General features: G+C 51.1%; 5 protein-coding genes across 5 annotated transcripts; 4 read left to right on the top strand and 1 right to left on the bottom strand.

The window, feature by feature from the left end:
• Positions 1–64: 64 nt before the first annotated feature.
• Positions 65–2747, bottom strand: PV10_00588 (uncharacterized protein; the record flags this gene model as incomplete). The annotated part of the gene is made up of 5 exons (XM_016364692.1): positions 65–97; positions 173–1678; positions 1734–2170; positions 2220–2464; positions 2521–2747. 5 exons carry the CDS (start codon positions 2745–2747, stop codon positions 65–67), a joined length of 2448 nt encoding a protein of 815 aa, XP_016228341.1.
• A 1307-nt stretch (positions 2748–4054) lies between these two features.
• On the top strand, positions 4055–5956 carry PV10_00587 (uncharacterized protein; the record flags this gene model as incomplete). Its single annotated transcript, XM_016364691.1, has 5 exons — positions 4055–5100; positions 5157–5445; positions 5496–5599; positions 5655–5808; positions 5861–5956. The coding sequence occupies 5 exons, from the start codon at positions 4055–4057 to the stop codon at positions 5954–5956; spliced, it is 1689 nt and encodes a 562-aa protein (XP_016228340.1).
• Positions 5957–10046: 4090 nt separating this feature from the next.
• On the top strand, positions 10047–11197 carry PV10_00586 (uncharacterized protein; the record flags this gene model as incomplete). Its single annotated transcript, XM_016364690.1, has 2 exons — positions 10047–10108; positions 10168–11197. 2 exons carry the CDS (start codon positions 10047–10049, stop codon positions 11195–11197), a joined length of 1092 nt encoding a protein of 363 aa, XP_016228339.1.
• Positions 11198–11997: 800 nt separating this feature from the next.
• On the top strand, positions 11998–14706 carry PV10_00585 (uncharacterized protein). The gene is made up of 2 exons (XM_016364689.1): positions 11998–13465; positions 13544–14706. Exons 1-2 carry the CDS (start codon positions 12765–12767, stop codon positions 14367–14369), a joined length of 1527 nt encoding a protein of 508 aa, XP_016228338.1. The 5' UTR covers positions 11998–12764; the 3' UTR covers positions 14370–14706.
• Positions 14707–15249: 543 nt separating this feature from the next.
• On the top strand, positions 15250–17007 carry PV10_00584 (uncharacterized protein). Its single transcript, XM_016364688.1, has one exon. The coding sequence runs from the start codon at positions 15557–15559 to the stop codon at positions 16652–16654; it is 1098 nt and encodes a 365-aa protein (XP_016228337.1). The 5' UTR covers positions 15250–15556; the 3' UTR covers positions 16655–17007.
• The last annotated feature ends 359 nt before the right edge of the window (positions 17008–17366 follow it).

The raw sequence follows: 17366 nt of genomic DNA, 5'->3' as shown, positions 1-17366 counted from the left end.
TCGAGGAGAGTCAACTTGGCATGACCTTAAAAGTAGCATTATTTATCTCGTCAATCGAAACCAGTCAGAAAAATCCATCGATGGTATATGCAAGCTCCTGCAAAACTTCCCATGTTATGAGTGTCGACCTCCCTCTCAAACATTATTGCATCGAGATTGCTTCCTCGCCCACTTCAATCGGTAAAACAGGTTGAAAATCGTGGTAGAAATCACCGAGAAGCCGGACTGTTTCGTCTCGGAAGTTGCGGTAATAATCCCATTCGTCAGCGTGCTGTCCAGGTATCGATACTTGGGCATCTTGTAAGGCACTTCCAAAGTCGAGCGGTAGTTCCCACTCTAGATTGTCTTGCTGAAAGGAAAACATGTGCTGGGCACCTTCGACGGCACCTCGTTGCTCCAATGGCACATCCCACCCAATACTTTCTTGGAGCGCGACTGAATCGTATGACAAGCTAGTGCCCTCTGGAAACAGAGCTTCAGGCAAGGGCCGAGTAACCTCAGCTACTCGTTTGCCGTCATCCGGATTGTCAAGAACAGAGTTGAAGCGGGATTGCGCCGAGACTTGATCTTCGAGGTCGTTCTCCGGCATGGCCAGCGTTGTCTGACCCGTCAAGGATTTTTGTGATAGCTTTCTTGCCTGAGCCAGTAGACGGATAAAATCCGCCGAGAAATCAGCCGCATAGTAGTTTTCGCGCAGCTCATTCAGCAAATGTGAGCATTGTTCGAACCCGCGCACACCAGCCTTCTGAATGGACTCCTCACTGGACAGCATATCGGAGATGTGACTGACCACTGCAGCAACAAGCGCACTGATTCCGGTCTGAGGAAGATGGCGGGCGAGGTCAAGCCGATGGAGCTCTACGGACAGCTCTGTAATTGACTGTGCTGAGTGCCTGACTGTTGAGCGTACCTTGCTCTGGAAGGCGTCTTCTGGTTGAGACGGTCGTAGCCACGGCCGGTACAAGGTGATGAGGCCGGTGTGATAAACAAGATGTAACACTGTGCGAATGACGATAAATGGCTCGAACCCCGAGTCAGAGATCTCGGATCCTACCGTCGTGGTTCGAAGTTCAGATGGCAAAGACGCTCGCCATGACTCGAGGGAACTCTCGAGCTGGTCGATTCGAGATCTGGCAGCTTCGGTAGTCAGGGGTAGAAGAACCATCTTCGACGATTTGCCATCAGACTTTCCGGCTCTGCGGCGATAGTCTCCCAATTTGTACTGCTGGGACAATACCGAGTAGAGGTGCTTATTGAGTTGCGCTTGCGAAATTGTCGACAGGCACAAAAGGCGTCTCTTTCCAGGTGGCCAGCGAACTCCTACCTTGTTGAAGCCAGGTAGGGGTACATCGCCGAGATCGTAATCCTCAATGGTCAATTCAGGGACGTCATGATCCCGTGGATAATGGCTGAGGGGTGCTTTCAGACCAAGAGCGCACAATGGATCGCGCGTGATAAAGGACCACCAAATTCGTCTTCGTATCCGCCTTTCATATTCTGGAATGTCCATGGTTGCTGGATTACGGTTCAAACCTTCACGCTCGCACAAATATAGTGCAACTCGAAGCCAATGGCAAGCATTCTTTTGGTCATCTGGAGTCTCATACCAATATGACATAAGGCCTAGGGCTTGAATGACTGCCATCCTGTTCTTCTCGTACTCCATATCATAGAGAGCCTGTGATTTGTCAGTTGAAGGGACTTAAAGTGCTGTTAAACGTGAATTGGCGCACTTTTGTTTTGATGAATAATGCCTTTCTAGCTGCTTTACGGGTTAGAAAACCCAGCATGCGGAGTGGTTTGATATCAACATGCGCACTTCCCGCAAACATGACAGCTTGAAATAAGAGAAGACTGATGCGACTGGTGTTGGGTGATGGATCTGTGATGGCATAGAGGAATCGACCGAGGTCGAGAAGGGGCATGTACGGGTGGGAGAACTCAGAATAACAGCGAAGAATGGCATCGCGAAATTTTGGGGCTGGAATGTCAAAGCAGCCCTTCTTATGAAGATACTCAATATCTTCTGCGGGTAGATGGCTGGGAACAGGCTCCAAAAACTCCGGTAGGCAGACTGTTCCTAACGAGGAAGAAGTCTTGATCATGGCATCGCTAGTACCTTGAGGCGATGTGCCGGAATTGACGCTTGGAGTCAGATTGAGAGAAGGAGCTGATGAACAAGGTCACTAGGTATCTGGCCATAAGGTCCTTTTACATACCTTGAACGATCTCATCTGGGTAGTGAATGGGGAAAGAGGCTGCCACTTCGTCTGGATCATGAGGAGAAGGCACACGGTGGATGGGAATTACGTTCTCTGGTGAACGTGGCTCAACTTGCTGCACATGGCTGCCATTGCCATTGGCGACACTTCTGGCCTGGTCTGCGGTGATTGCGACAGCATTTGCACTTTCCGATGCTTGTACAGGGTTTGAGGCTTGTACGGAGTGGTCGAGCTTTGATTTCCTGTGATACCATGTCAACTTAGGATTACAGCAGGTGGGAAAGCAGGACAGGCATACTTGGACTGTCTCGTCTTTGTGATGGCACATTCGATGCTCTCTAAGACACAATTGCTGCAGGGGTGGCGGTCCTCAACATTACAGCGAATTTTGCGCCATTGGCAAAACGAGCAGGCTTTGCTGGCACGCCTCTTGAAGGTCTTGTGGGCAACCGCTATGGATGTGCCGCCAGTGGGAACGGTTTCACGGCCCATCGGTGCTGGGTTGCCTGTGGCAGGGTGAGACATGTTGAGGATAATGAGAAACAGCCGACGGCCGTGGAAGACGGGAAAGATGAGTAGGATTTGTGGGAAAGACTAAGCATGAATTGACGATCTCAAAATGGTCAATTGGCAAAGGCCAAAGCCGAGGATGGGAGGCGGTCGAGTCGATCGATGAATGGAGTAGACGGAGGTTCGAGGACGGGAGGGGTCTCATCCCGCCACACTATGGTTCCAAGCTGAAGGGAATTATGGATAAAGGCTTAGAGAGGACCATTAGAGTCCATACGAACCATGTTGCTCTCTAAAATGTAATCGTAGTAATTCACAAGTGAAATTCATTGGAGGAATCGTGCCCTCGAGGAATTTCATGTAAGTCTGACTATCGCCATCCGTTGGTACCCCAGTGCGGGGGGAGGGGCCCGAGGCGCCAAGGGGGTTTCGAGAGACCGAGGGACCTATAGGGGCCGGCGGGGGTCCTTGGCCTGCCAGGCCCCCCAAGTCTACCAGTCCATGAGCTCCAGAACCTCTGGAGTATGCCTGGGGGCCTCATCTGACTTGGCTCTTCATGTCATTGCTAAACTCTGGAATTGGATCCCTCTGAGAAGCGTACTTTCGCCATTCTCTATACTATATGCTGGCAAAGCATCTGGCAATCGAGTCTGGACTAACTTCACATGTTCAGGGACAGTACATAGGCTCGTCCTTCGCCCCCAGGGACAAAGGTGACCTCTTGCCGAGACGTCCTTCGCATAGGTAGGTAGGTAGGTAAATGGTAGTATGGGTCTGGTATTGTCTGTTCAATGGCCAATACAGCATCCAGTGTCTTCTAAATATGACGCAAATACGGTCCCAGGGTTTTTCTGGGGTTCAGGGAACGGCTCTATTGTCATCGTGTCGCGTTTGTCACGGCCATTGTGGGAGGGCGTGTTGTTAATCCTAGCCCACGCTACAGCCAGGTGCACGATATCAAGTAAGGTCAGCAGACCAGCAACAGACCTGTATCGAAGCGGACCCCTGGCAGTACAAGCACTCAGTTGGAAGTGCCACAATTTGTTCCCAAGAGTTTGTTCATATGAGGTGCTCCTATTGACAGTCCCCCACGTGCCGAGGCTGGTTATGGCCCGGACGCTTTTCCGTCAACCGTCGCCCGCCTGGCGAGGCTCGCTGACCATACTGACGGGGCCCTACCTCTGAATCTACAAATGCCTGATCTGCAAAGCAATATGAATATGAACACGCCCTGTCGTCTTCTGGAGCTAGCCAAAGCCGACCAGTGCTTCGCATACTGACTATCCTCTGTTCCAGCCAATATCACACCAGCATCCTTCACAATGCCACAAAAGTCAAGATGGAGTGTGGACATTCCCATCACATCTATCCCGTCACTCATTCTCGGCAATCCTCACGACACATTACCAGACACTCCAGCTTATTTCGATACCGATAGACCGGAGACTCTGCACTTAACATGGCGAGAATATGCCCTGTGGTGCAAAAGGATTGCTGCCGGTCTACGAGCCGCCGGCCTCCGCCCAAATGATCGTGTATTGGTCTATTCGGGAAACAATATTTTCTTCCCCGTGGTTTTCATGGCAGTAGTCATGGCTGGTGGTATCATCACCACCGCAAATCCTGCTTTTGTGCCTCGCGAGCTGGCATATCAGCTCACGGATTCCCAACCAAGGTTTCTGCTGATTGCTGAAGCAAGTATCAATAGCGCAGTTGAGGCTGCTCGGCTTGCCAACTATGACTCTAGGAAGATCTTTATTTTCGATGATGCTCCACTGGAAGGTCATGGCAAAGATGCTGGAGGGATACGACACTGGGGCCAACTGATTGCGTCAGTAGACAATGGCAAGGATTTTCGATGGAAAGAGATCTCGACGATCGAAGAAGCGAGGCAGACTGTGGCTTTACTGTACTCGTCGGGTACCACCGGTGTCCCCAAAGGGGTGGAACTCACACACTATGGCCTTGTGGCCAATTGTGTCCAGCTGAACCATCTCTACACACTGAATCCAGTCCAACACCCTCATCGCCTTCTGGCAATGCTGCCAATGTACCATGGACTTGGACTATTGACTTTTGCCACAATGTCACCATATCGTCGCATCCCAACCTACATTATGAAGAAATTCAGCTTGGTGCCCTTGTTTAAAAACATTGAACAATTCAAAATCACCGAGCTGATGCTTGTCCCACCCATCCTGATTGCTATGGCCAAGAATCCAGAAGCAAAGCAAGGTAAGTATGACCTCTCAAGTGTCCGCAAAGTTGGCGTCGGCGCTGCGCCCCTATCACGGGAGATGTGTGAAGAGCTAGAAAAGTTGTGGCCTAATGGACAAGTAAACGTTAAGCAAGGCTGGGGTATGACTGAGTATGAAATCCTGGACTCAAGAGGCGTTCAAGCTCGTGGTGCTAACGCGCGAACAGATTACCTATCTCTTCGTTGAACTGGGATGAAAAAGAAATCTCAAAAACTCAAGCTGTTGGCGAGCCAGTTGCGAATTGTGAAGTGAAAATAATGAACGATGAAGGCACCAGCGAAATGCCCTTGGGCCAATCTGGAGAACTATGGTGCAAAACACCAACCATGATGAAAGGCTACTGGGGCAAACCAGAAGAAACGGCCAAAGTTGTCACATCAGATGGTTGGTTCAAAACTGGTGATATCGCTTTCGCCGACGGCAATGGTAAATACGTCATCATAGATCGAAAAAAGGTATGCCTTGATCGTGATCCTGCACGGAGCAACACTGACACATCGTGAAGGAGTTGATCAAGGTCAAGGGCAATCAAGTTGCCCCAGCTGAACTGGAAGGTGTATTGCTAGAACATCCTCAGGTGCAGGATGCTGCTGTAATTGGCATTAAACAGTATGTATCAACCCAAACAGACGACTCTATTAGATATATACTGACACAGTTCCAGTGGCGAGGATGAGCAACCTATGGCATACATCGTCAGAAAGCCTGGGTGCAGCGTATCTGCACAGGAGGTATTGAAGCATATGGCCGAGAGAACTGCAAGAATCAAGCATATTACAGGAGGAATTGTCTTCTGCAATATGATTCCCAAGAACCCGGTTAGTGCTGGTCATTGATAGAGCCCTGAGCCCGAGATTAACGTGATGGCAGTCTGGCAAGATTCTACGACGGTTACTTCGAGAACAAGCTGATGCAGATTCAAAGAGAGCAGAGTCTCAGGCGTCGTCGAACAGTGCTAGACTATAGATGAGATCCGACTAAGAGATTCAAGATTTGTCGCATATCGTGCCACTATGGGCGAGCCATAACACTATTAGCATCATCTAGCTAAACATTCCATATCATCATTTTATGCTCAATGTTCTAAGTAGAAAAGAGGAGAATGCTAGTAGACAAAATACATCAAATCGACCAGTTTCCATAGCTCCCCACAGTACACTTCTAGCTTAGGTGTCACTTGTCTTAAAAGCCAGCAATGCTTGCCTCATGGAGATCAGTAAGTGTCGTAGTCAAAACTGGACGAAGACACTCTGGGTTTGGGCCGAGTGAAGGACGGTCTGACAGGACCTCCTAAGCGAAGGCCCGCGGCATTTCCACAACAATAGCTAATAAGCCTATTAATTAGTTTCGGGACTCCACTTCACATTGTTCAAGCCGTTTAAGGAGCTGATTCGTCTTCTAGTTCCTGCCGTGGTACGAGGCTCGGTTTCTCAACCTTCTCCTTCCCAATAGCAGAATTTCCGGCCATGCATGGCAGTTGATAGCACGCAATGCATAGTCACATAGCATATGAGTACATAGTCAAAGCAATGGAAATCCATTTATTCAATTATGTAGTTCACGAATTGTACAATTTTCCCTATGAAAAGTGGTCAATTACTACCCACAACGAGTTCTTCCAACCATGTCGCTCCGCTTCGATAACCAGACTATAGTCGTGACGGGGGTCAGTCATGGACTCGGCCGGCTGTATGCAACATCCTTTGCATCTCGAGGCGCTAACATTGTTGTCCATGACCATTCTAACAAGGTATTACTGAAGATCATTGCGGTCCAACATCTATTGACTGACATGGCTACAGCCACTTGTCGATCAGATCGTCAACGAGATAAGCAAATCTGGTGGGAAAGCCGTCGCAGACTATAGTTCTCCGCAGAATGGCGGTAACATCATCCAGAATGCCGTCAAGACCTTTGGCACGATTCATGTGATCATCAACAATGCCGCCGTCGCTCAAAACCGTACTTGGAATGATACTAGGCAAGGGGATTGGGATTCACTGCTCGAAAGCGATTTCAAATTGTCTTATAAGGTTAGACCGCCATCTCAAATCAGAAATCACAAGCAAGGTCAAACTAATAGTGATGTATAGTGTGTACATGCTGCTTGGCCGCACTTTAAGAAACAGAAGTTTGGACGAATTGTTAGCACAAGCTCGGTGTTCGATAGTTCTGGATCTGCGGATTCGCCGTTACTTGCGGCCGCCAGACTAGGACAACTAGGATTCATCCAAACGCTTGCCAAAGAAGGCGCGAAATACAATATCATAGCTGCCACGCTCTCGGGCTCCGTGACAGGCAACGACAATGAAAGAGGCTCGAGCAACAACAAGCTGCAAAGCTCTCTTCAAGCCCTAGCCGCTCTCACTCACGGAAACAATCAGACCGAATCGGGACATCTATACCATGTCCAAGGTACTCGATGCCGCAAGTTACGATGGCAACGATCCTTTGGAGCATGGCAGAACCCAGACGTCGGATTGACTACAGGCTCCATCCTCAATAAATGGACCGACATCAATGACTATTCGAACCCGACGTATCCCAACTCAGCAGCAGATTTCAGCGCTATCCTGGCAAAGACGACAAAATTGGGCCAGAATGCCCCAGGGAGAAATATCCGCTTTGATGGAAAGGTGGTTCTAGTGACGGGAGCTGGGTCAGGGTAAGAGCTTGTCTGCTTCGTATCTGTTTTCTTCGCAACAAGACGAACATACTGACCTGTTGTGACTCTATATAGTCTCGGTCGGCAATATGCCTTGCATTTCGGCCGTCTAGGAGCAACTGTGATTGTCAATGACTTGAAAGATCCGTCATCCGTGGCAGAGGAAATCCGCACACAGGGTGGAAAAGCCCACACGGTGGTGTACTCGGTCAATGAAGGGGAGAAGATTGTAGCTGAGACGATCCGGTTGTGTGGGCGAATCGATGTGCTTGTCAACAATGCGGGATTCGTGCGAGATAAGTCTATTGCTAACATGACAGACGATCTGTGGAATTCGATTATGGAAGTCCATCTCGATGGGCTGTACAAGGTTACCAAAGCGGCCTGGCCACACTTTGTGCGGCAGTCATATGGACGAGTGGTCAACATTTCCAGCACCAGTGGCATATATGGAAATTTCGGACAGTCGAACTATTCTCTTGCTGTGAGATAAACCCATCCCTCTAAAGTTTGTCCAAAGGACTATGTCCTAACAAGAAAGATAGAAATGTGCCATTGTGGGCTTCTCGCAAGCGCTCGCACGAGAAGGTGCTCGGGAAAACATCATAGTCAACGCCGTGGCACCGGTGGCCTCGACTCCTGCTTTGGCCGTGGCCGTAGAAGGAAGTAATCCAGCAATCTTGGCTGAATATTCAGCTCCGTTTGTCGTCCTCCTGTGCTCAGATGTGGTCCCATACCCGGCAACCGGCGGAGTGTTTGAAATTGGCGCTGGATGGCACGCTCGCACGAGACTTGAAGCCAACGAAGGAACTGAATGTCAAAGCCTGGACTCGGCTAGTCAAGATCTGGGTGTGTTGGGTGAATTTCAAAAGTCTGCATTGTCTTACCCTGGAGAAGATGACGGTTCCCTGAGAGCTCTTACAACCCAGGCACGCCAGCATGGTGCATTGACAAGAATCGAAAATGCAAAGCAAGCTCGCACCGAAGGGTCAATCTTTGAATACACTCAAAGAGATGTCATCTTATACAGTGAGTTGGATCCTATAGTAGATGAGACTTCTGGGTGGTGGAAACTAATGCTTCTTGTAGATCTTTCTCTGGGAGCAAAGTGGACGGAGATTCCCTTGATTTATGAAAGAGTCAAGAATTTGCAAGTCATTCCAACCTTTGGGGCGATCCCCTGGTTTGGCGCCGCCTTACCCTTCAGCTACGACGAAGTTGTCCCCGGTTGGCATCCAGAGAAGTTCCTGCATGGCGAGATTTACCTCGAAGTCCGTAAATACCCCATCCCCACGAGTACGAAGCTCGTGACACATCCACGGTTGCTTGAAGTGCTGGACAAGAAGAAGGCGGCGGTTGTCACGACAGCATACACGACTCAAGATGCGAGGTCAGGCAAAGACATCTTCTACAACGAATCGTCTCTTTATGTACGTGACGCGGGTGGATTTGGTGGACCTCCTGAAGCAATCGAGGGTGTTTTGGCAAAGCCAGTTGGCAAACCACCGTCGCGGACACCGGATTTCCAACGCGTTGAGAAAACCAGCGACGAACAAGCGGCAATCTATCGTCTGAATGGCGACACTAATGATCTACACATCGATCCTGAAGTCGCCCATCGTGTCGGATTCGAGCGCCCGATTCTTCACGGTCTGGCTTTCTTCGGATTTTCGGGCAAGCACATCTATCAACAGTATGGGCCTTACCGGAGCATTCGCGTGCGCTTTGCTGGGACGGTCTATCCCGGGCAGACTTTGAGGACCGAGGCTTGGAAGAGTGATTCTGACAATGTGGTGTTATTCCAGACCAGGGTGCTGGAGACTGGCAAACTGTGTATCTCTGGCGGTCGTGCTGAACTGATCCAGCTCCCAGAGCAAAGTAAATTGTAGAAGTCTGTCAATTGTCCTTCAAAGCTGATAGGAGATGATTTGCCTAAGATGGGCCGCCGAGGCTGGGGTAACGGTAAGCCATAGCTAGGAGAAGTGGTGTTGGCTTATGCATAATGGCGCCCAAATCTACTCAGAAGACACCAGAGACCCACTTCCCTTACCTGCCGAACCGTCAACCGCGGCGGCCGAGGAGTGACTACGCATAATTGAACTTGAGATGAACTTCTAACCTACAGTGACACCAGACCGTTGATTTCCCCAGTGTTAGCTATGGTATGCCACGCCAGGTTCATTTTGGTACAAAGTAAATAATAGTGCAGTATGCCGAGGTATTGCATTGGATCCTGACCGCCACCAAGCTCATGTAAATTGTGGCAATAATATTACATATATTGTATCCTCGCGGCTCGCATCACCTAGAGTAGAAGCACTTTATTTCTATCGCTAGCACGGCACCGACAAGGAAACTGTTTTAGGGTCCCTTCAAACAGAAAGAGACATCATGGAGTCCAAAGCACTTGTCATGAGGCATATCCCAGGAAAGAAGGGAGAGGTGTATTACCCGTGAGTCTTGTATGCAACTGCAGTCGGCAGTGTACTTAGCAGGTCATGTTGCATCATAGGATCGAGGTAGCCACTTTGAAGGTTCCGAAGCCACAGGGCACGCAGCTGCTTGTGAGAATATCTGCTGCGGCGTTAAACCATCGCGATTTATTCCTGCGGCACGACCTCTATCCCAAACCTCAATTCGGCATGGCAATGGGATCAGACGGTGTAGGTGTTGTGGTCGACATGGGTCCACAAGCGTCCGGCCTTTGGATGAGACAAAGGGTAATAATCAACCCCGGACAGGGTTGGGTGAGCCATCCTGAAGCGCCCGAGTCGCCTGAAGGCTACTTGACGCTGGGAGCTAGCCCTGCAGGGACTGGTACATTGCAACAATACATGCTTGTGGACGAGGCCGATGTGGTTATGGCTCCGGAACACTTGAGCGACGCTGAGGCGGCAGCAATCCCAGCAGCAGGACTGACGGCGTGGAGAGGACTCATGGCGCGGTCACAGAATGCCGTGCCAGGTCGAAACATCTTGGTCCCTGGGATTGGGGGAGGCGTAGCACTGTACGTGTTGCGCTTTGCCGTGGCTTTGGGATGCAGAGTCTATGTCACATCAAGCAGCAGTGAGAAGCTGAGGCGTGCAAAAGAGTTGGGAGCTGCAGGAGGCGTGCTTTACACCGAACCAGATTGGGAGTCGAAGCTCCTTGCGCTTCTCCCAGCAGAGAGGAAGACCTTCGATGCCATCATCGATGGAGCTGGAGGAGAGATTGTGAAATCGGGTGTGAAGCTTCTCAGGAACAATGGGGTGATTGTTTCATATGGGATGACTGTTAGCCCGACCATGCCATACACGATGAAGGCACTGGTGCGCAACATTCAGCTGGTGGGCACAACTATGGGGTCAAGAAAGGAATTCCACGATATGATGCAGTTCATCCGCACACACAAGATCCACTCAAATGTGTCTACAGTTGTGCAAGGATTGACGGTGGAAAAGGCAGACGAACTCGAGGAGCTTTTCAGAATTCTTGCGAAAGGCTCACAGTTTGGTAAACTGGTTGTGCAAATATGGCAAGATGGGAGGGAGAGCAGGTTATAGAAGAGAAGTAGCCATGATGACGATTGTCGGTGTTGATGTCGTGTGGTGAGAAGATCTGTTCTCCATAGACGCCATGGGACATTTTCTCTGCAGAAATGGTATTTTTGGTCTGCCGTACAACTCAGGGCAAGCAGAAGCCGTCGAGGCGCCAAGTACTGGAATTTTGATTCCGGAGCCGGAACACGGGCCGTCGTTAAATGCAATAAAATGCCGATTCATGTCTCTAGCGATTATCAGATGTTAAATGTACGTACAGAAGAGCGGCTCTGTCAGCACAGATCAATCAACGAATTGTGCGTCACCATAGCAGAGAGGACAGGATAGATGTGAGTGCTTCTAGTTCTTGCGACCGGTGACAGAGTAGACATATTTTAATTGCTTCCGAAAGATAAGAGGGACGGTGGTAGCCTATGCCCCTCGGCCGTGACCAGGCCTGATGGAGTTGTTGGGCCGCCAAGCTGCTCGGCGAAGTGTAATAGGTGGTGGGAATAGGCAAAGTAACCCCCGACCGATCCCCGAGTGCCCCCCATCGCTAGTGCCCGTGCAATGCTTACGCCTATATGCGTACAAATAGTGTCTGGTCAGGTCTTAGTCAGGGCTAAGTCCAAGCCCGACACCAGACTTCCGACTTGGCTTCAGAGACTCTCAAGACTCAGACTTCGGTGTCAGGGTCGGCCACAGAGCTCTCGCCGTTCGGCAGAGGGTAGAGGTGGGTGATGCATGTGCGTGGCGCGCCCCCTGATACTTTAAAGACCACGGAGTACAGGCTGATAAGGCGACGCCGACGGGAGAGTTGTTCCTGCCGAAAGACGCACACGAATGCTTTACTTACTGTACCTTCCCACATTCCACGCCCTTCTCTAGAAATAAACCCCACCCTTCACCGGTAGTTGCGCTTGCCTGTCTTGCCTTTTGCTCCCACCACAGGGCAGGTACGCAGTTACGCACCCACGGCATGCTTACCTATAGGCACCCCCAGCGGCTCCTTCTGCGGCATCTAAGCGGCACTGCAGCATTATCAGCCGCACCTTCCACATTCCGGACCAATTTATCTGTCCCAGTCCCTCCTTCCCCTCTCTCGAAAGATGTCCGACCCTGGAATTTATTACTCCGAAACCCACGGAATCCATTGACCGGATTTTCCGCACCACACCAGAGCACACACCACTTACTTCACTCACATCATACTACACCGAACCACACCGTTGGTCAATTTCCCACCTCCATCTCCATCGGCTCACGACCCCATCCCGAACAGATTGCCGGTCCGGCTGTCTCGAGTCTTGCGCTTTCAACCTCCGTGTGGCTCTTATCCCACATCCACGGAGACTGACTGACTCGTTCACTCCTTTGCCGTCACTCTACACACACCGCATCCCAACCTCATCTCACCTCGAACAAGGTCCGCCTGGACTCATCTTCCATCCCTCTCCTGGTCCAATTTCATCAAGTCAATCGCTAGACTTTCCTGCCCTGTCCTTGCCTTCGGCACTTCCGCATGACGTGACGCCCGGCGCTCGGCCTCAGTGGACCAGACTTTTCCGTCCGGTAACAGTCCGGACACGCAATGAGCTCTCTGGCTGCCATCATGGCACCCAGTGAGCCAGTCTCATCAACCTCGCTGCCGGCGTCGCGACCGCAGACGCAATCGCAGACGCAATCGCAGCCTCAAACACAAGCTCAACCTCAACCCCAACAACGACCGCAGTCACAACCTCAATCACAGCAGCGCCCCATGTTGCAGCCTCATTCCCAATCTCGACCTCAAGCACACCCTCAACCCCAACTTCGATCCCATTCGCAGGTCCAATCGCAACAGCAACAGCCACCACGGTCACCGGCGCCACCACAGTCACAAACCCAGTCAAACTCTCGACCTCAATTACAGTCGGCGTCCTCGGCGTCCTCGACGTCCCAGGCACAGACCCATTCTCTGACCCAGACCCAGACTCAGAGCCAGCCGCAGTCCCAAACACAGACCCCGACACAAAATCAAAACCAGAATCCTACCCCACCTCTCGCTCAGACTCGGACCTTAAGATCTACAGTTGCCGCAGCAGCAGCAGCCAGTAGTAAAGAAGCCACGCCGACGCTACAGGGCGGTGTCATTGAAGTAAAGAAAAAGGTTGAAGAAGCCGAGGAGGATGAAGAGGATGGTGATCCAGACGGTGACGACAGTCTAGAGGGCGAAGAAGGTGATGAAGAGGGTCTCGAAGAGGAGGAGGATGAGGAAGACGAAGAAGATGACGAGGACGACGATATTGACAAGTAAGTTGACTCACTCTACCAGCCCGGCTCTTGGGGATTCTCACCCTTCGACTCATCTCTAATGCTCTTCCTGTATAGTTTCACCACATCCGAGATCGTGACTGTTTTTGTCGGACATAAGCGCAAGCGATTTTTCCTCCATCGCGGCCTGATCTGCGATCGGTCTCCATTTATGGAAAAATGCCTCAAGAAAGACCGCTTCGATGAGGGCTACAAGAATGAAGTCTATCTCTCCGAGGACGACCCAAAAGCCTTCTCTATCATTGTGGACTGGATTTACCGGAGCAAAATCCCACAACGCACCGACCCGGCCTTTGATGTGTGCGACATGTCCGCTGCCTATGGCATGGCCGACAAATTCGGCATGGAGGAATTGCAGAACACTATCATGGATCATGTGCGCATGAGTCTTGGGAGGAGAGAAGGAGAAATGTGCAAGACGCCCCATTTCGCTGCTCTCGCTCTCACCCATTCTAGTGGGCCTCCTAAGAGTCCATTGAAGCGCTTCCTCGTCGAACACATGGTCTTCCACATGATGAAGCATCCCAAATTCTACCAGGATCTTCGGAGGAACGAGGCCGCCAAAAACGCTGTCGAGGATCTTTTCAAGATTCCCGATCTGGTCTGCTATATCATGAGGAAAATTTGGCAGTATCAGACCGAGAACTGGAAAGACCCGGCCATCGTCATGCCCGACCGATGTTGTTATCATGTTCATTCGACCACGGCATGCCATGCGAAGCAGGCCGCTGTGGCCGCCAAACAGACCCGGCATTCTGGCCTAGGAGGATTGGGAATGTCAGCAGGCTCCGCGGCTGGATTGCACGGTCACACCGTCAGACCTGGTCAAGGGTGGCCTGGCGCTTCACTGGGAGGGGTCTGGCACCCTGGTGTTGGCTGGTAGGAACAAAACCATCACCTTGATGCTGTAGTCCACACCTACCGCCATTCCATTCCAGATCCTACGGTCTTTCAATCTCTAGTCAGCGAACGGCGCAACGGAATTCAACAAGGGCTTTGTCGTCCTGAAACTTTCAAGTTGGTTTGTTTAGATACTGTGTTGCCATGTTCAATGTTTGGTCTCGACATGATTGATACGATCACACAGGGCGTTTCGAGGATTATGTTTCAGGCCAAGTTCATTTTTCACTTGAATTGATTGGCTTTCACGTAGTGTCTATCGAGCGTCTAGACAGACAGATAAATAGGTAGACACATACAGAGACTTTATGATATTGATATTGATATTCAACACTCGGCCCCTGCGAGGGTCTCGGCACTTATTATGCAACTCTCGGCAAACCCGTCCGGCTAAGTATCGACGGTCTCTTCTGGGCGATTGACGGTGCTGTGTTCGCTTCTTAGGGCGCTTTCGTCTCGTCAGCGAATGGCTCGCTTCAGAAGCGCAAATGGCGAAGAGAGAATCGTCCTGGGGTAGGGGTTGTCGGCTGCAGCCAACGCTCACCTCCCACCACACCAAGCTGACGACGACACCGACGAGCTAGCAGCTAACAATCTCAGCTTCTCCTCTTTCTTTCTAATTCCACCATTCCTTCATATTTTTGCACTGTCTTTCGTTCTCCAGATGCTAATCAGAGGTGCATGTCACTGTCCGTGGACTGAGCGATTGCAATCCAACAACGGGCCGATCCGTGATTAACCCCTACCTAATCTTAGTTTGGCAAGGAACAACATTTTGGTCTTATCGGGGCTGGGCCTGGCTTACCGTACTTTCTAGGCGTACCCCCAAATCAATTCTATCCCTCCTCAACAGCTCAATCGACGCTGGACACAACAACCACGCCGTCTCGGTAAGCTGGGGTGCATAAGCCGCAAGTCTCCCACCAGAGACGTGAGGCCCATCGCTGGGATCGTTAATATAGGGGGCTTCGGGCTCTTTTTCTCTCAGTGCGCCTGTTGACAGATATTGAGCTCTACTGCGAGTGCTGGCAGAGGCAGCTTTGGTTGCTGCTCGATCGGTCCTTCCATCCTCACGCACCGGGTGGAGGCACCTTCCCTTTTCCGTCTGCTGGACTGTTGGGGTGCAAGCTTTGACGACGCAGGAACAGCAGAATCTGCGTTCTATTCATCATGCCATCCAACGAGCAAACTCCCCTTCTCTGGGGATACGCCGACACCGCAGACTCGTTCAGTCCCAGTCTGCACTCCCAGTTCTGTATGCTTGTCGGCTGTCCTTCATCCTCCCCAGATATAAAACCAAAAAACCCCAAGGTGCGCATACCCGACTTCACGCCTCCTCCAAAATCGCTCTATGGGCGGGCCACCCGCCAACTGCGAGCCCAAAAACTCAAATACTACAGCACCGCTGCCCTCTCCAACGCCTTGTTGCTATCCCAGGTCATTCTTGGTGCCGCCTTGACCGGCCTCGGTGCGAGCGAAAGCAGCCATATTCTAATCACCGTCTTCGGCGCCATGAACACCATCATCGCTGGCATCGTTGCCTATCTGAAGTCACAGGGTCAGCCCATGCGTGCTCGCATGTATCGAGACGACTTGGACCGCGTTGTCGATGAGATCGAAAACTCCGAGGTCATGTGGCTCGGCATTGCCAAAAATGTCCACGGCTACGACGAGATTGACACGGACGACCATCGTGTCACCGTTAGAAGCGAGGTCGCGAGGTTGACCCGTCTCTACGATCGTGCTGTCAGGAACAATACTCTCAACAACCCCGATCTGTACCTGGCTGGTTCTAACGGATTTGATGGGTCAGGTGGACAGGCCTTACGATCTCGTCCTGCTAACTCCCACCCCGTTGTTATTGGCGGACCTGTTCCCATTACTCTGCCTGTGGCCAGTGGCCCTTCGCCTGGTGCCGATGCCCCCCAGGTCCCCGCCGCTGCAGGCGCTGTGCCTGTCCAGCCAGCACATGACCCTGATGAGAGCCCCGCCAGTGCACCACCCAAACCCAAGCCAAAGGACAAGGACGAGGAAGACGCCAAACCTGCCACTCCTGTTGAAACACCCCCTACAACTGACAAGGCCGATCCTCGAGGAGATGCGTCCAATCCAACAGCGGAGTCTGAACAATCGGGCACTGCTTCCGGCAATGGAGATAAGAAAGACACTCCGGACCCTCCTCCAAACGCCACTCCTCCGCACGACCCAGACGCCTCACCTGCAAGCGATCCGAATGTTCCTTTGAGAAAGACAGAGAGCAGGAAATGACGTCAAGTGAATTTCAGCAGACAGCCAAAGACTTTCATAGAGGGGACGTGTCAAGAGAGTGACATCTAACAGGAGATACTGAGGAGGCCAGAATTGGGAGCATAATATTAATATGGAACGATTAGCGATTGAGACAGCATTCGAACAGTGGCTACGCAGATTTGATGAGGTGATGGATAAGTTGGCCTCAATTTGCTGTAAGAAGAGGAACCTAGTACATAGAGCATTGCACATTGAGAGAGGGCATGGAGGGGCCTGTTGATATCACGTGATATCACATGCAGTCTCTCGAAGTCACGTGCTGCCCGGAGAATGGTTTTCTCGCTGGAAATGATTACGACGTACTGCCGGAGCCCGGAGTTCCCGCCCAGGGACAGGCCGGGGTCATCAGATCCACCAATCGACTACAGAAGTACTGAATGACATCAAAAGGTTTCTATTCTTTGTCTTCATTTAACCTGCTGAACCAGACTTTTGGTCATGCTTTGAACGAGAACATGTGTCTCTACCTACTCTACCAGGTTGCCAACATGATGAGCTCTCAGTGCCTGTGTGTCACAGAGACTTACCCCTCTCAGTTATGCAGACATGATGTCGTTCCTTGATCCATGTTTCACGTTCCAATGACTGTGTCGTCAATGGAGTCGCCCATTGTAACACAAAGCATGATGGGACAAAGGTGAGCCAACGCTTCAAAGGTGAGCCAACGCTT

Source organism: Exophiala mesophila (assembly GCF_000836275.1).
Source record: "Exophiala mesophila strain CBS 40295 unplaced genomic scaffold supercont1.1, whole genome shotgun sequence".
Lineage (NCBI taxonomy): Eukaryota > Fungi > Ascomycota > Eurotiomycetes > Chaetothyriales > Herpotrichiellaceae > Exophiala > Exophiala mesophila.
Note: the sequence above shows the minus strand (reverse complement) of the source record. Positions and strands in the feature narration are given on the sequence as shown.